We start from the raw sequence: 17229 nt of genomic DNA on the forward strand, positions 1-17229 counted from the left end.
TGAGGGGGGAAGGGTCTTCCGCTGGCAGGATGTGGAGGAAAAGCTTGACTGGGTGGTGCCAGGTGGTAGCTGAGGGGTCTCTGGGCAGCTGAGGGGTCTTTTCGATGGAGCAGTGCGTTGGGAAATCCAACTAGCCCGTCTGTCTGTGGGTCTAGACTTCGACTTTGGCCTGTGTCTAAATCTCCCTGGACCAAAAAATAAACACCAACCCAATGACCATTAGTAAAGGCATCACAGTTGGCCAATTAAATTTTCATCACCCAATCACAAAGCTCTCACCATATTTGTTTCAGCTTTGGTAATGTGGGTCTACATAGAAGAGTTAAGTTACTTCTAGTTAAAAAAAAAAAACAAACATAAATAATAACGACTTGCCTGTTTTTCCTTCATGTCAGCGGTTTTCCTCTCTGGTGTCTGAAGACGGCTCTGTTCTGACTTTGGACAACCTTCCAATTTACCTAAGAAGAAGTCATAACCAAAAACAAACTTTAACTTATTGGCTATTCTATACAGATAGTTCTTTCTATCTGATGGCATAAAATTACAGTATTGCACACCATTTCTGATGGGGTCTGCCTGTAGCTCCTTGTCAGGGCTAGGCTGGCCCATGCCTAGAGGAGAGGGGTGGGCCACCCCACTGTAAGGGATGGGGGAGCCTCGATTCTGGGCCTGCAACAGATTAAAGTTGTAGGCCATGGCTGCAGGGTGGCTCATGATGCGAGGGTCCACAGCAAAGCGATTCTGGTAACCTGGCCATGGCAACTGGGGGGGGGGGCAAACAGACATGGGCTGATTTTTAATTAATACACAATGACAGAAGACAGGGAAGTTAACACATACTTACGGATGGCACATTACCGATAATGATGATTATAAAAATTAACAAATGAAAACCAAATGCCGATGTTTTAGTGCTTTCATTTCAATTACAATCACGTACACAAACTATTAAGTATGAATAATGACACTGCCAGTGCCATTATGCTCATCCATACTTTTATTCAGTGTCCATTCACCACTACACAAGTAACACACATTTAAATACAAAAGTGACCTACATAATAATAGAGGACCAATCTACAGAAACCTCAATGGATTGGGTAGTATGATGCATGATAGTAAGAAAAAAGCTAATTTCCACACAGAAGAGGAGTTTTTAAAATATTCTGTTTACTGTAAGAGCGAACCTATGAGATTATTTTGCACACTGACACTTTTTATACAGTACACTTGCTGAAAAATAAAGGCTTTTGTTCCCACATATGATAGTACAGAACCTACCTACCAACCAACCAACCAACCAATAAGAAATCTGAAGCAAATACAGTAATTGCTTGATTTGATATTAATTAACCTGGGCTGGCAAGTTTGTATGAGAAAAAAAAGAAAAAAGACTCTCACTGTGAAATAAATGGGATTTTTGACAAACACACACATATTTTACACATATTCTCTGAGATGCAATCTTACACTTGCACATTTCTTTTTTAAAAAAACAGAATCCTTTGTAGCAGTTGAAATATATGACTATGACATTTGTTGCAGATCGACTCATACTGGCTCAGTATACAGGCTTGTATATTTGTTACCAGAAGCAGAAAACTTACAGGCAGAGGCATGGACATGACCATGTTTCCACCATACACGGCTGGAACGTAGAGGATACTGGTGCCTGTATGAGGATCTATTCTCTGCACAGGACTGGGGGACTTGCCCATGCCAGCCGGTGTGCCACCCAAGGGTGGTGTGAATGCCCGAATAGGGTTTCCCATCAGCACGGCTGGGTTAGGTTGCACTGCAATGAGAGAAGGTGGCAAAGTAATACAAGCAGATACAAATGGTTCTTAACCCAAATGTGATGACACAGTGATAGTAGGCAGAACACAAGCTAGAGGCATGTCTAATTATTCATGGCCTGGAAAATGTTACACTGTGAATCTTTAGGAGAGGAAAACAAAATATAAATCATTGCTGGCCAACTTGTATTAATCTCGACATTGCAGAAAGAAGTGATCTGCACAGATTTCATTAGACTTTTTTTCAGTTAAAGCTAATGTAGCTTGCTGACAATCTACAGTTGTAAGTGGCTGAAACAAACTGATCGTCTTCCCCTAGTGAACATTGTATTAACAACGCCTTGCTCTGTTGTTCAAAGCTGCATTGCTCTGACGGCTTCAGTAGCCTCAGGCCTTCAAGCATCCATCTGGAGCAATGCATTAGACTGGCTTATATCAAGCTGTCAAGATGTGTGCTTGTAGTGAGACGTAGGAAAAAAAGAAACAATGGAAACTCTAGTATTGTTGCTCTGTTGTAAAACCTGACAATGATATACAAAATATAGTGATAATGACAGAAGTCCAATGAGGATGGATTTCATTGTACATGGTTGTATGTGTAAATATTGTCAGTGTTACAGCATAGTCAGTTTCACTGTATACTGCTGTCCATCTTCTGACGTCTTAAGGTTTATTGAAGTTTACCACAGCGAGTGATTAGATACAGCTTGACAGTACTACTTTATATTGGAATGGACATTCTATACAACACTTAAAGTTTTCCCTTTCACCTACAACTCTGTCTGCACATCTGGGAAAGAGGCAGCCTGTTTGGACAGTTTTGTTACGCTGTTGCCTATTTCCTCTGCCTTCCTCACTGACATTCAGGCAAGTGAACATTCTTGTAAATAAGCCAGTTACAATGCAGAGGTCTAAAAGGTCCCATGAAATTGCTTTGATTGTAATTTTTCTACGGTTCTACTTCTGTATATGCAGCAGAGTGTGGGATAAGTTACTTAGAAAAAATTGAAAGTAAGAGAAAAAGTATGGAATTTGGACAAAAATAAGAAAAATTTCAGTTTTGACATTTGTCAAACAGCAGATAGCAGAAAATCATAACCAGGAGCAAGAGGTGACAATATAGGAATGGCATTTTTCACAAAATGGTACCCTTTAATATTTAGATAATCAACAGAGGTAAACAGGTAATTTACTATACTCACCATATCCTTCAGGTGGCAGGTGCTCTGTGTGGTTTGCATGTTTCCCCTGTAAGACAAAAAAATCATTAGAAAGTCATGAAGGAAGACAACGGGTTCATATGGAGAAGAAAAGAGAATGTCAGCAAGGGATGGAGTGTGGACAAGTGTGGGGTAAAAACACAAGTCTGGCAACTGTAAAGAAATATAGAAACTCGGCACATAGCAGTTGCAGTATGGTCCTGACTGTCCCACATCTGTAACGGCTATAGGAGCAACACCTCATCAGTGAGGGGGGAGGCAGGGACTAAGCTGGCGAGCAGAGCACAGCAAAGTGAATCCATAATATCAAGGTGTGATGCAGACGTTTTCTGCTCTTATAGAATCAGCGACAGGTAAAGCTTGTGGTTTTGTTGCAGAGGAGACGTTTGTATATGCAATCATCAAAATCAAAAACACCTACAGTGACTAGAAAAAGTAAGAGCACCAGTTGGAATTACCTGCATTTATGTATAAATTTTTCTTAAAATATGGTCAGATCTTCATCTAAGTTACAATTATGAACAAACACAAACTATTTTACCTAATAACACATAATTCTTTGTATTGTTCCTGTCCATATTGAATACACCATTCAAACATTCAGTGTCAGTTGTAAAAAAAAATATGAGTTTTAATTCTAGATGTACAGACAGGTTAATAACTGTTAACCGAGAGGCAGCGTATCCACTAAAGGTTTGTGAACCACACATATTCTGTCAACAGACCTTTGTCACAGAGACCACTTCACTTGTAGACCAAAGATGTAATTAATAACATTATTAACATCACTTAAATGGAAGAGCCATAAGTGAAGCCTGGTACAGCTTACAGCCCGCCTCTGTCCTACAGAATCCACTGTTGTCCAAAATCTATTAAAAACACATGAGCCATACCACTGCAGTGGGAGACATACAGACATACAGTTATTAATTAATAACAAACTTGGCCAATGTTGTTAATTCTAGATCAACTTTGCAACTTCATTTTGGTGTTTCATGCAGTCAACATGTCTGCCAAGAACAACAAGTCAACATGTACAGTAAGTACACGTAAGCACAATTACATTTAATTATTACTCATTACTTATTATTACTAATAACTCATGTAGGGGTGTGCATGCACACACAGATCTATACATATCCGAGCACACAAACACAGACAACACTGGGCTCACATGAGATTGCCCCATACCTGAGTTTAGATGGACCCTAGCTGCTGTATTATTAATCACTACAGGCAAGCACACAACAATCTACCCTGAGCTGTTCCAGTGACTGGTTTTATTACATGTGGTCTGTCTCACTTTACTGTGGGTCCTGACAGTGTGTAAGCTTTATTGGAGGAGGTAGAAATTAATGACAACCTCCCTTCCGTCAAGTATTACTGTACAATCCAGCACACTACAGAAAACACTACCACAAACTATGCCCTGAAAAATGATCACAGCACCTCATTAAATAAACTGAAAATAACAGGGCTGACTTGTTATAGCAATACTGCAATGTTTTCCCGTTATTTTGGTAACCCCATACTATATGTACAGACAGAACATGTTTGAAAGGCGATGTTGAGTTAAATAGACTAATTCCGCATGTAAAAAGGTGTAATTTAACATAGTACCTTTGGTGTTGCATCAAATGGCAACCAAATATTAAAAAACTGCCTAATGTTAAAGTTAGTTTTTGTAGAATGCAATGATTTTATAATCAATACATCAAATATGCAATATTCTTACATGTAGTGTAACAATTTTTCACATTATTGTAGATATTGTAGCAGAAGCAGCTTTGCTTGGCTGCTATTCTGGGGTGTAATAGTTACTGAGCAATGCCTGACACACCCGACTGAAACTGGTGCCCATACTTTACACTTTACACAGTACACCACAGTATGTGAGATGATGCAAAATTTAGTGAAAAGTGTGAGCGTAATAGTGGAACCAAGGGATATTGCTGAACATTTGTCTAATTTCTCTAACAGCAGGGATCTGGTGAGAATGAAAGAGACTTCCTACTGGGTCTTGAAAATACTAGATGACTGTGTACTGGTTGTCAAACAAGAGTCTTGGTTGCTTGTAATGTTGCATTATTTATCCTAACCATTTTTCCATCTAAGTAAAAAAAGATTGTAGAAGAGAGAAAAACACAATCAAGACTACGTGTTAAAGGAAGTCAGAAAAGTTTGACTTCATACCAAAAATTTGAGTAGTTCCTGATTCCACGAGGAATAAGTTCTGATTTTCAATTAATAATACATGAAGAAAAGAAGTAATAAATAATTGTTTTTTTTTTTTTTGTTTTTTTTTTTTTTAAACTTGCAGATCCTCTTTCCCCAATTAAAACAATTGCATAATTATGCCTGAGCTGAAACTACAAAAAGCTTTTGAATATGAGATATTTTGCCACAAAGTTGCACAGTGTTACATACTTGCAAAACACCATCTGGGTCAGAAAACAGAACTTCTCAATATTAAGTCAACTGAAGCGTATATTTCTGGTAAAATGGATGTCCAACAATGAAAATGCTGCATGCTTTGTGTTTAAATGTTTTACAAGTAATTGCAACTGCAAACTGTATTCAGTCTACTCTTCCCTCAGACATATGTTTTTTTTTTTTTTTTTTAAAATCACACTGAATCATAGCAGATGACAATAATCAACAGAAGAAAGTGCAATTTGTCTCTATAAATTGATTTTTTTGCAATATTCTTTTTTGCTGTGAAATACACAATAGCTGAACCTGATTATTTGGAATTATATAATACTCACAAGGTGATGTGAAAAAGCTGCATTAAAGTAACCAAATTCAACCCAGCAACACAGGTATTATCAGAAGCTATGGTGAGACAGTTTTTAAAGTTTGGGAATTAATCTATCTTTAAATTAGGTTGGTATGGATTGTTTTTGGCTGTATACCACAGTGGGTGCATCAACCATGTACAATGAATGGACTTTAAAGTAGAAACATGCTGTATATGCTGATGGAAACAATATATGAAGGAAATGCATACTGCATACTAGTAGCACAGTGCTACATATGTATGACTATGGAGAAAGTGAAAGGAAGTCTGTCTCTGCGTGTGTGCGCGTGTGCATGTGCGTGTGTGCGCGTCAATCTCTAAAGTCGACTGACGCTTCGGAGCTGCAGCTCATTAAGCCCAGTGGGTGATGGCAGCATGTTGGCAGCTGTGGTGATTTCGTTAACCTTTACCTCTGGGCAGGAGGGAGGACAGACACACACAGGCACTTCAACCCGAGCTAAACAATCAAACAACACATCCTTCCGCCAACCTGCGATGCTAATTTCCTATCTGCGTTGTTTTTCTTGAGCAAAAATGAACTACCAAAAAGTAATTTCCTGGAAATTAAACTGACTCATTTTAATAGATACCCGTTTAATACCTTTATATGCAAAGCTTTTATTATTTTTCTCTCTAAAAAGAAGCAGCACTCAATTTATTCCTGATAATTTGGTTGCCATTTCCACAAACCAATTAGTGGTTACCCAACATATTATATTAACACAGAAAACCCCACAAAATTGAGCTTCTCAGAACATCCTTTACCCCACCTTTTTTTCTCTCACGTCTGCCTCTCCACTCTGTCTTCCTTCTCTCTCTTTAGAACACTAATTTATTGTTTGAAGTAGAGAAGATACAGCAGAAGCAGATCTTGCAATTTCATAGTTACAAAAAATCTGATGACATAAACCTTATTTACATCTGGTTGCTGTTTTATTTATTTTTTTCTTCTTTTAAAACTTCTACAGTTTGGGGTCAGGATTTTTTATGCAGAAATTAAAAATACCAATTAAAAAAAGAAGTGGAAGGAAACACAGTTATTACTTTCACTATGCCCTCTTTCCTGAAAAACACCTTACCTTAGGGGGGGACTGCTGCTGCTGCTGTTGTTGCTGCTGCTGCAGTTGCTGTTGCTGCTGTTGCTGCTGCTGCTGTTGCTGCTGTTGCTGCTGTTGCTGCGGAACCTGTTTGTTGGAGGTGGGCTGTGCGTGCTGAGGATGCGGATGATGGTGGGGATGGAGGGCCTGCGAAGAAGAGTGGTGCCCTTGCAGGGGTCTGAGGGCACGTGGGATGAACTCTGGGGCCAGTGGGTTGAGGACATAGGTCTTCTTGAGCTCCAGGGCCTCCAGCTGAGCCTTGATCTGCTCAAAGGTGATGCCATGTAGGCTTGAGTTTTCATGGCAGATAGAGATAAAATGCTCCCAGAATTTTCTGGAAAGGGGAAAAAAGAGGAAACAACAGATGGAGAGAAGTTTTACTTCTATCCTCCTTTATCTCTCTTTGTTTGGACTGAGTGTTTCATTGATCATCTTGCTGAATTTTTGCTGCTAGCAGTGTAACAAATTGCTCCTCGGGGGTCGAATATAAAAGATCAAGTCTGTTTAAAACAAACTTTGAAAGGGCAGGTGTAAAGATGAGAGAGGAGATGGAAGAATGAGGAAAAGGAGAATCAGCAAAAAGATGAAGCACACTAAAGGGAAATACAATTATAGCTAGGAGGCAAAACAGTGCCTAGTAGAGTAGCAGAATTGCAAGAATGAAAAGAACAAAGAACATTAATCTCTCAGTAAACTAACCATAAATGAGACGTCAGCTTTTATAAATACAATCATGAGAACGATCAAATAATTCTCACCAAAACTAGATATTTGAAAATACACAGTAACATGGAAACTCATGTTTAAAAATGTGCTATATTTTAAGTTTCTTGCTGGGAACAGGTGGTGGTGGTGGTGATAATGCTCGCTTACCAAGAGCTTCAGGCATCGTTACATTTATAAGACAAAGGGTTAGAATACGCCCTTTGGGCAGTGCTACTTATTCATCCTCTCATGTTGGACTGAGTTGACAGTGACTCACTATCCCAAACTGGTATTGCAAGACGTGGCGGGCCAGGGCTAGCTGCGTAGCATACTAACAGCAGCAGAAGAAAAGAGGTTGATAGAATACAAGCAAAACAAGAGTTAACATTTTCGTTGATTTCCACCGCTGGAAACAGCTTTTGGCGATTAAAGGATTGAAGTTTATTGCTGAACTCGCAACGTTTGTTCTAGACTACTAATTAAACAGCTGTTGATGCTAACGTTGGCTATGTAGCGATGGCAAAAATGTACATACAGCACCTTTAAAAGGAATATTTGATATTTTTTTTAGTATTATATATTATGTTGGTCCTCATACAGGAGCGTATTTACAATAATTAGGTCTTTTGCATGTCAAAAGTACACTGTCCAGAGTATTTGCTGTTTCACTTAGGATTAGGATAGAGTTGTAACTATAGCTTGTTGCATAAAAGATTCAGCCATTAACCTTTACTTACAACCTAACTCACCTAAGGTACTCCCTATTGACTGAAACTTCCCACAGCTACTTCACTGACCAAGACCTTTTGCTCCTGGGAGGAGGTTCAACGTTGGCTAAACAATGCATCCATTTTGGACATCAATTTAATTGTTCTGTTGGAGAAAAAATTGACAATTGCGATGGATATAGGAGGTGGGGAAGGTGTGGATATGGGCTGAAGTGATGCATATAGAGAAAGGAGTTGGCAGCCAATGGCAACCCTCTCATAATTATATGAAACTATATGATCGCAACCAAAAGCTCAGTATATGGAGGAAAATAAACATGCCTCCATATATGACCTGAACAAACTGATCAGAACTTTACTAACTAACTCAGAAACAACTGATGTAAAAGATTCCCTGGGACTTATGATGTCACGACATGTGATTGTAAATGTGTTAATTTGCTATGGTAAACCTACATCATAAGATATCTAGTAATTTGCAATACAATAATACAAGAACAAATAAAAAAGGTCAATGGCTGATCCTGTAAACGTACCTCATTAAAAAAATATTCATTGTGACTACACTGAATGCATAAAAATCTGCTATGACACAGTGCTGACGACTTCAGTCAAAAGTGCTTATATTTACCTGCAGCGCCCAACGGAGCATAGTGCTATGGGGTCTCCCACGACCGCAACCAGCGATTGGGCTCTGGTGATGGCTGTGTTGAGTAGCTTGTAATTGGAGAGAAAGCCATAGTCAAGGTCCTCCGTTGAGTCCTCAACTAGTTGTTCTTTACGCTTGATGGCTGTCTGCTTATGCTTGCAGGTATGCCGCGTCCGCACAGTGCTTAGGAACAGCACCCGGAACTGTTTACCTGCAAAAAATTTTCTGATTATGACCTTTCTTAGTACTCTGAGAAGTGCTATACAAGTAAAAGATATTATTAGAAGCAGCAAAGACCGTTAAAGAAACTTTCTATTTTTTTTTTTCTATTTCATTAATTTAGAAACACAAGGAAGATTCTGATTAGTTCATGGTTGACACATTAGAAACACACGGTTCCCTTACTAAAAAGTAAGCCACAAAATTGCAATGACTGAAAACTAAAATCTTGGATGAACCTAATTTTTTCCATTAGCTTCCATGACATTTCATTCGATCAGTGGAAACTGAAACCATTTCTTAAGCTAGTTGTGTTGTACTATCTTTCTGCTACAAATAAAGGAAGGAGGCAAATCACTAGAAGTTACTAGATAGAAAAAATATGGTGTAGTAATAATTTAATCATATGAATCCAGCAGCTTATAGACAACATAAACACACATCACTCAAATGTATGTTAAATTCAAATTCTAAGTGCTAACTGGAGTACAGTTTTCCTATGTGCGTGTGTGCATGTGTTCACACGTGTCCGCAGGTTTCATGTGTGATTAATGGGGGAGTTAATGACCCATTCAAAGCAGCTGGATCCAATAAGTGGGAGCTGGAAGAGACTGAAGCAGAGGAGAGATTGGGAGAAGAAGCCATAACTCCTTATACTGAGACTTGATGATCTGATGGGCAATATGAACACTGATAACTGCAGTGGAAGATAGCTGCAGGTGTAGGAAGTGTTCGAGTTGCATTAGCTTAAACTTAATACAGCTTTATTTCTGAGAATGTTGCCACACACACCCAGTTTACAATATTGCAAATATATAAATATTGCAATACTTTCATCAGTGGGCCATAGGGTAAATCACCATTGTGTTACCCCCTTTGGCGAAAGATAGTGATTTAACAAAGATTTATTTAAAATCGGAAATCTGAAAATCTTTGAGATTGCCATTTTAACAAATAAAGAATTCTGAAGCCTTAGTCTATGTTTGGTCAACTGTGCTTGCCATGGACACGGCAATTTAAGTCTCAAAATATTAATATACTGATATATTATTGTAGATCTAGTTTCAGTGTTTGGACCAGCGACTTCACACATAAAGATGTATTCCCTACTTGTGATACACAGAATGACCATAATGGTTAGTGCCTTTTCTCACCTTGAACATTGAGCACTCTTTCCACGCTGACCTCATGCATTCTCTTTTTTCGAAGCTCAGCACGAATGCGGAACACCTGGTCAGCATATGGTGATACCACTCCAATGCTGCCCTCGTCCAACTTCCCCCAGGCCACTGGCCACTTCTTGCGTAGCTCCTCCACCCGCTCCACGATCTCAAATACCTGAGGACATAGAGGATCAACATGACGGAGAGAAGAGACAGCAAGGCTCAAACGCAGGGTCCCTTAATACCATGATACCTAAACACACCTGACCTGAAAAAAGCTGTGGGAAGTTAGGGAATAAGGGACAACTTCCACCTTGGTAAAAAGGCAACAATGGGGGACAAAATATTTGAAGAACGAATGAGGCTTTAGGTACTGTATGGGACTGAGGCATCAAAGTAAACCCATAAATTATGAAGCTATGGCTTTATGAAAGTTAACATGTTGTGAAACTTCTGGAAAAAAAGGCTTCATGTTTCATTTCAGACCAGCACTACACCATCATAGACAGATAACTAAGATAAAAAATAAATTTGTCATAGATACCAAATAAGCTTATTTTTTGGGTGCTGGTTAATATCACACCTGTAGTTTAATCTGATTCGTGAAAATCTGTAAACTAGCTTTCTGGGTTAAATTCTACATTGGTGAGTCTTACAATTTTCAGAGACTGTGATAGAGATAGATTATAAGCTTCACTGTATGGTGCTTATGATTTTGTGGCCAATCCACTCTACTTTTTGAAACTGAACAAATGTTACAAGAATAGTCAATCAGCCTCATTAAATCCTAGTCATTGACGTTATCACTTCTACTCGGTCATATGTATCACGATTGTAATGAGAAGGTAGAAGGCATACATTAATTTTGACAAGTTACTCTAGGGGAGTTTCAAATGGGTAGCAACTTTTCATTTTAGCCCTTCAGAGTGTTAACATTAGCCCAGATATTATGTATTAAAACAAGTATTGGTATTCTGATTCCCTATTGTTTTTTGTCATGAGCAAGTTTTAAATTCCTGTTCAGAGCTTTGGCATAGTGCTGGAGTCTTTGAGCTGTCATAGAAATATTGTCTTTCACTTAAAGCTAAGCCAATCAAAGACAGTTGCACAAGACAAACAAACAGGCAGGCTTTTATCAGTGCATTTTAATTCCACAAGATTATGATAATGTTAACGGTCTGACATGGGTGGTGTATCAAAGAGACGGGAGGCAATTCATTTGGCACTCCGGACAGTTTGGGAGCAAAATCAGTAGGTATCAATGTTTTAATTGGTTAGAACATTTCAGTAAAGGATCACTGGTCAGACACAGCAAATGACCAAAGCCAAGTTAGTCTGCAGAGGGACCAATCAAAGGCTAGGACTGTTAGTCAATCATATTGCGTGAGTGGCAAATTTAGCTCTTGGTTGGTCTCATAATTAAGTTTATTGGTTTTATCCTCAATTATGATTAAAAGAAAGTGGATGTTCCTATTAATGCGGATGAGATTAAATAAACAGTGCTGTTCAGTTCCGAATAATTATTCTGCTTTTGACTTCAGTCAACCAAACACAAATGAATAATCAAAATTTAATTTAATTGTAATCAAACCCTTGAATTATTTATATCAAACTGAGGTCTCCCTTCTAACCAACTTCACACATACAGTGGTTCTGAGATCACTTTCCCATTCACTTGAATGGGAAAGTTAACTCTTCACTCAAATTTTATTCAAATGCAGTTACCAGTGTTTTTCATAGTTCACCAGTGATCACTCATATCCTCTGAAAATTTTGATGTTAAGTTAATTTCATTATTTAACACACAGTTGCTATAGTGGTGATGCAATCGGGATTCGACAATCAGTAATTTCAGATTGTTTTTGATGGTCAATACTGGCACTATCACAGCTCAGCTGTCACGTTGTCACAGAGATGCAGCTATTGTGCATTATGCATATACACTCACCAAACACTTTACTAGGAACACCTGTACACTTGCTTATTTGTGCAATCATTCAATCAGCCAATCATGTGGCATCGGTTCAATGCATAAAATCACACAAATACAGGTCAGGAGCTTCAGTTAATGTTCAAATCAAACATCAGAGTGGGGAAAAATTGTGATCTCATTAACTTTGAAAGTGGCATGCCAGGCGGGCTGGTTTGAATATTTCTGAAACTGCTGATCTCCTGGTATTTTCACACATTACAGTCTCTACACTTTATTCAGAATGCTGCCAAAAACAAGAACATCCAGTAAGCACCATTTCTGCAAACAGAAACGCCTTGTTGATGACAGAGGTCAGAGGAGAATGGCCAGACTGGTTGGAGCTGAAAGAAAGGCTACGGTAGCTCAGATAACCACTCTTTACAACTGTGGTTAACAGAAAAGCATCTCAAAGTCAACAACGTGTCGAACCCTGAGATGGATTGGCTACAAGAGCAGAAGTTCCACTCCTGTCAACCAAGAACAAAAATCTGAGGCTGCAGTGGGCAGAGGCACACCAAAACTGGAAAGTTGAAGACTGGAAAAACGCACCCTGGTCTGATGAATCTGGACTTTTGCTGAGGCACGTAGATGGTAGGGTCAGAATTTGGTGTCAAGAGCATGAATCTCCTTGTGTCAACGGTCGAGGCTGGTGGTGGTGTAATGGTATGGGGGGTTTTCTTAACACCAGTCAATCATCATTTGAATGCCACAGCCTATCTGACTTTTATTGCTGACCATGTGAATCCCTTTGTCGCCACAATTTACCATCTTCTAATGGCTACTTTCAGCATGATAATGCAGCATGTCACAAAGCAAAAGCCATCTCTTATCAGTCAAACTGGTTTCATTAAACTGACAATGAGTTCAGTGACTTCAGTGGCCTCCCCAGTAACCAGATCTGAATCCAATAGTTGATCTTTGCGATGTGGTAGAACAGGAGATCAAATCTTCAGAAATGATGTGATGCAATCATGGACTAGAATCTAGAAGGCATATTTCCAACATCTTGTGGAATTCACTGAGGCTATTTTTAGAGTAAAGGGAGGCCCATACAAGATTTAGTATGGTGTTCCTAATAAAGTGCTCAGACGCAAGAACAATGGTGACTAACGAAAATGTAGCGTGAAGATAACAGCATGTACTCAGGCGGATTAAACTGAACAGAAATCCAATATCAACTTCTCAATGTGTGAGAACTAACTAGCATACATGGCAGGGTCATGTAGTAGTAACAATATAAATTCTAACAAAGAGTTGGTTTTAGTTGCTTAATGTATTTCCTGATCAGAATTTGAGCATTTTCCCAATGTTAATTTCCCTCACAGTACCTCACAAGAGTGAAGCTTTTGTTTATATTAGATAAGATATAGTGCAAGTCTCTAACTAAGTAATTAAGTTAACATAAGTAAACTAAAATTAATCAATGAGCGGGAGAAGCTCACCCTGATTAACTTCACAATGATCATATTTTTAAGAATTGATAGTTGTCCCCTTCACAGAGGGAGGGAGTAACACTATTCTGTATTATAGTTTAGTTCTAGATGTAAAAAAATTATTTTGGAAATTAGTAGTGGATTACCATGGCAGACTCTGTGGGACTTTTATACAATTCAGAAATACATTTGCCCCATGGTGCAGGACTGGAAAACGCCACATTAAAAAAACACAAGTACTGATCTAATTTTAGATATTGGCATTATCTAGTTATAGCAATTTTACTATGTGTTTTACAACTTTACGCTGCTTGTAATTGCATTTATTCAATTATAAATTTTCTATGTATTCATTTAATTATTTTAAAATTTAACCTTGACTTTCAAACATAGGGACTAAATATCAACATTAAGTTTCCATTTGTTTATAATTTATAGGCAAGAACCTATGTGACACAGCAGAACACCACCACAAATAATAATTTCCATTCTATAATCAGCAAACTCATTTTCCCACAATTACCTCAGACTGCATTGGCAAGTTGCCATTGTGTTTTTTTTCATCCCCAAAAGATATGTGTGTTTGTTTAACTTAGGAGTAGGTAGAAATCGTTGCTTTGTCTGTGTAAGTTTGCAATATTCTTCTAACCCATACCTCAGCGTTGTTGTAGTAGGCAGTACTGTTCTTCTCCTGGACATCTTCTCCTCTGGCTGTGAAGAAGGTCAGAGGGTAGAAGTCCTTATGGGAGGGCTGCTTCCCACTTGCCATTAACTTCCCATCATAAAATAACTCTGATGTGTAGCTGCAGGAAGAGGAAGGGGTAAATGAAAAGAACTGTAAATATGAGAATGGAGAATGTTGTTGCAATTTAAGCCAAAGAAAACTGATAATGTTTGAGGTTTCGGCAACTCTATGTCCTGCAAATTATTTCATACACGTTTCCCTGTTACATAGCCTGTCATAGTTGGAATTTTTGGGATCTTGACCAAAGTTTGAAGTGAAGTTCTGTAGGAATGACAAGAAGTTGCTCACAAGCATTGTTTGTAATGACAGACCTGTGACCTAAAACGGGAAAATAACATGCAACGGAAGTGTGCGCCTTGTAGCAATGTGCTAAAGTACTGTTTACTTCGCAAAAACCGAGATGGAAGAGAACATTTTTGTATTGAGTATAACCCTTTCTTTTGGCCTAATATAAATTCAATCTGGACTTCCTAGTTCATATTTCATTTTCTCACAAGTACCTGTAGCAGAACACCCACACAAACACAGCCCCTTGTGTTGTTTTGTCATTAATCTATTGTCTCCATGAACACAGTCTTTATAACCCCACTCTCCTCTCTGGACAACCTATACCTGTCAATTCTTCCCCTCTATTGCCTCCCCCTTTTCCGTCTGACTCCTTCCTCCCACCACATCTTCTCTCTAGTATCTCATTTTTCTTTCACATTTTCAGACGCTCCTCCCACGGTTTCGACACAAGGCAGTGTTGAGGGCTCACACCTACTTGATGATAGCTTCATGGGAGCGGTAGTTCTCACACAGGAGGATGCGACAGGGGAATTCCCGTGGGTAGTGCTCATACAGTCGGTCCAGCAGTGACACGTGCAGGTTACGTTCCCGTGCAAACTCACTGTACACAAATGGACTGAGCTGCAAATCAATGGGCAAAGAATGGAGGGAGAGATGGAAAACAAGGTTAGTTTCAAAGCATGTCACAGGTATTTGACCATTCTTTCACATTATTGCTTTTTCTTTCTATTCAACTATGAATTTCGGTTTGGTATACTAAATCTAGTAAGTCTAACAAAGCAGTGTCACGTTGTGCCTTATCCCACTGTGACTTGCAAGCTCTTCCACATGGTGTCTTTGATGCCATTAAACAAACAAACCTTGAGGTGCAATGATTACAGTGGTTTGCTCACAGTGATTTGACACCCATTTGAAAACATGCCAAATTTAATTTTGTTTGGAGTATGTATGCACTAGCCTGTGTTAGTTACAGATCTGTTCCAATACGGCAACACAAAGCAGAACAACATTTAACTGTCTGATACCAAACTACAGGTAGCATTTCATTCCTGTTATCCTGGGAGCAAAATAAAAAGGTTGACTGTGTGTAAGGAAATCACGCATAAATCAATTCATTTGAAATACTCAAAATTATTTCAGTGTGTTATTTTCCTCTGGTTCAACACTAGTGAGCACGATTTTTGACCATCCTCTCAAAGTGCTTTGATTTTAAATCAGGTTACACTTTTTTTTTTTTTTACAATTGCACATGCCCACACAGACTTGTTTCCCTTTTCTCTTTTGACCACTGCCATGTATAGGACAGCAATTTGAATCTTAATTCAAGTCTGCCAGTGAGAGAGGTTCAGCTAGCTTAATGAGGCCTCACACAGTCAATAAGAAAGAAAATCAATCAATAGAGGCCTTGGCCTTCAGTGACAAGTCAGCTGCCTATTCTGCTCCTGAATGGAGGAGGTAAACTGTTGTCATGGGAGCAAAAGGGAGATGAAGAAATATAAAGGGCAACATCCTTCCATGGAGGAAAGCATGAGAGACAAAGTGATTGAGAAAGAGACAGATGAATATGCAGGTGAACATTGTATTTTAAATCTCTTTCTTTGCTCCAGGAAATGGCAGAAAGAGTAAGTAAGTAATTAAAGTAAAGTATCAAGGAATTAAAGAAAAGACTGCATGGCAGACTCTTGTCTCATCTTCACACACTGCCTGCTGGTAACCCTGGACACTGTCTAAAAACCGTGAGGAGGAGGAATAAGATTTTAAATACCTTTTGTTGGCTTAGAAAGCTTGACTGACGCGAGTTTATATTTGTTTTATCTTTGGCTGCAGTGATCTCCAAAGCCACAGTGCTGCAGTGGCTGCTGTCTGTTCTTTTGTATTTGAAGTGGGCAAGAGTTGAGTCTAATCGACAGAAAAGTACAAATGGAGCTACAGATGGGTGACAAATTAAAGGAAAAACCTGAAAAAATGACTGGAGAAATAAAGAATGTAAATGCTTCTACACAGGTGCACTGTGTGTTACAATTAGGCACTTAACATCCAATCATGCTCTGTGGCCTGTATAAAAACACTGAACAAGATTCAAGAGGAATAGATCAAAGTGACTTTGAAAGAGAGTTGATTGTTTCTGCATGGACTGCAGAAGCTTCAGTCACAAAGACTGTTTAACTGGCTGCTGTTTCAACAGAAACAGTGACTAAAGTGACCTCTGCACTTAGATCTATGGGAGAGACATCAGTAAATAGGGTCGGAAACTGTGGTTCACAGCGCACGTTTAATGACCGTGATGTTCGTGCATTAGTGTGATATGTAAGGAAAAACAGAAGAGCAACTCTTCCTCAGGTGACTGAGAATGTCAACGCAGGACATGATCAGACTGTAAGCAAGAACAGTCCGACAATTAAACAGAAAGGGAT

General features: G+C 38.9%; 1 protein-coding gene across 2 annotated transcripts in view; it reads right to left on the bottom strand.

The window, feature by feature from the left end:
- helz (helicase with zinc finger) overlaps nucleotides 1-17229 on the bottom strand; it is a 59830-nt gene that overhangs the window by 8051 nt on the left and 34550 nt on the right. For both annotated transcript variants that reach the window (XM_040145429.1, XM_040145430.1), the window contains exons 20-29: nucleotides 15291-15436; nucleotides 14438-14585; nucleotides 10369-10552; nucleotides 8978-9206; nucleotides 6896-7247; nucleotides 2999-3044; nucleotides 1608-1795; nucleotides 558-762; nucleotides 376-458; nucleotides 1-185 (exon numbers count right to left, since the gene is read on the bottom strand). The exon at nucleotides 1-185 is cut by the window's left edge and continues 329 nt beyond it. In XM_040145429.1, the coding sequence (XP_040001363.1) occupies nucleotides 1-185; nucleotides 376-458; nucleotides 558-762; nucleotides 1608-1795; nucleotides 2999-3044; nucleotides 6896-7247; nucleotides 8978-9206; nucleotides 10369-10552; nucleotides 14438-14585; nucleotides 15291-15436 (1766 nt within the window). The remainder of the gene's footprint in view (nucleotides 186-375; nucleotides 459-557; nucleotides 763-1607; nucleotides 1796-2998; nucleotides 3045-6895; nucleotides 7248-8977; nucleotides 9207-10368; nucleotides 10553-14437; nucleotides 14586-15290; nucleotides 15437-17229) is intronic.

This window comes from Xiphias gladius, chromosome 15 (assembly GCF_016859285.1).
Source record: "Xiphias gladius isolate SHS-SW01 ecotype Sanya breed wild chromosome 15, ASM1685928v1, whole genome shotgun sequence".
NCBI classification, from domain to species: domain Eukaryota; kingdom Metazoa; phylum Chordata; class Actinopteri; order Istiophoriformes; family Xiphiidae; genus Xiphias; species Xiphias gladius.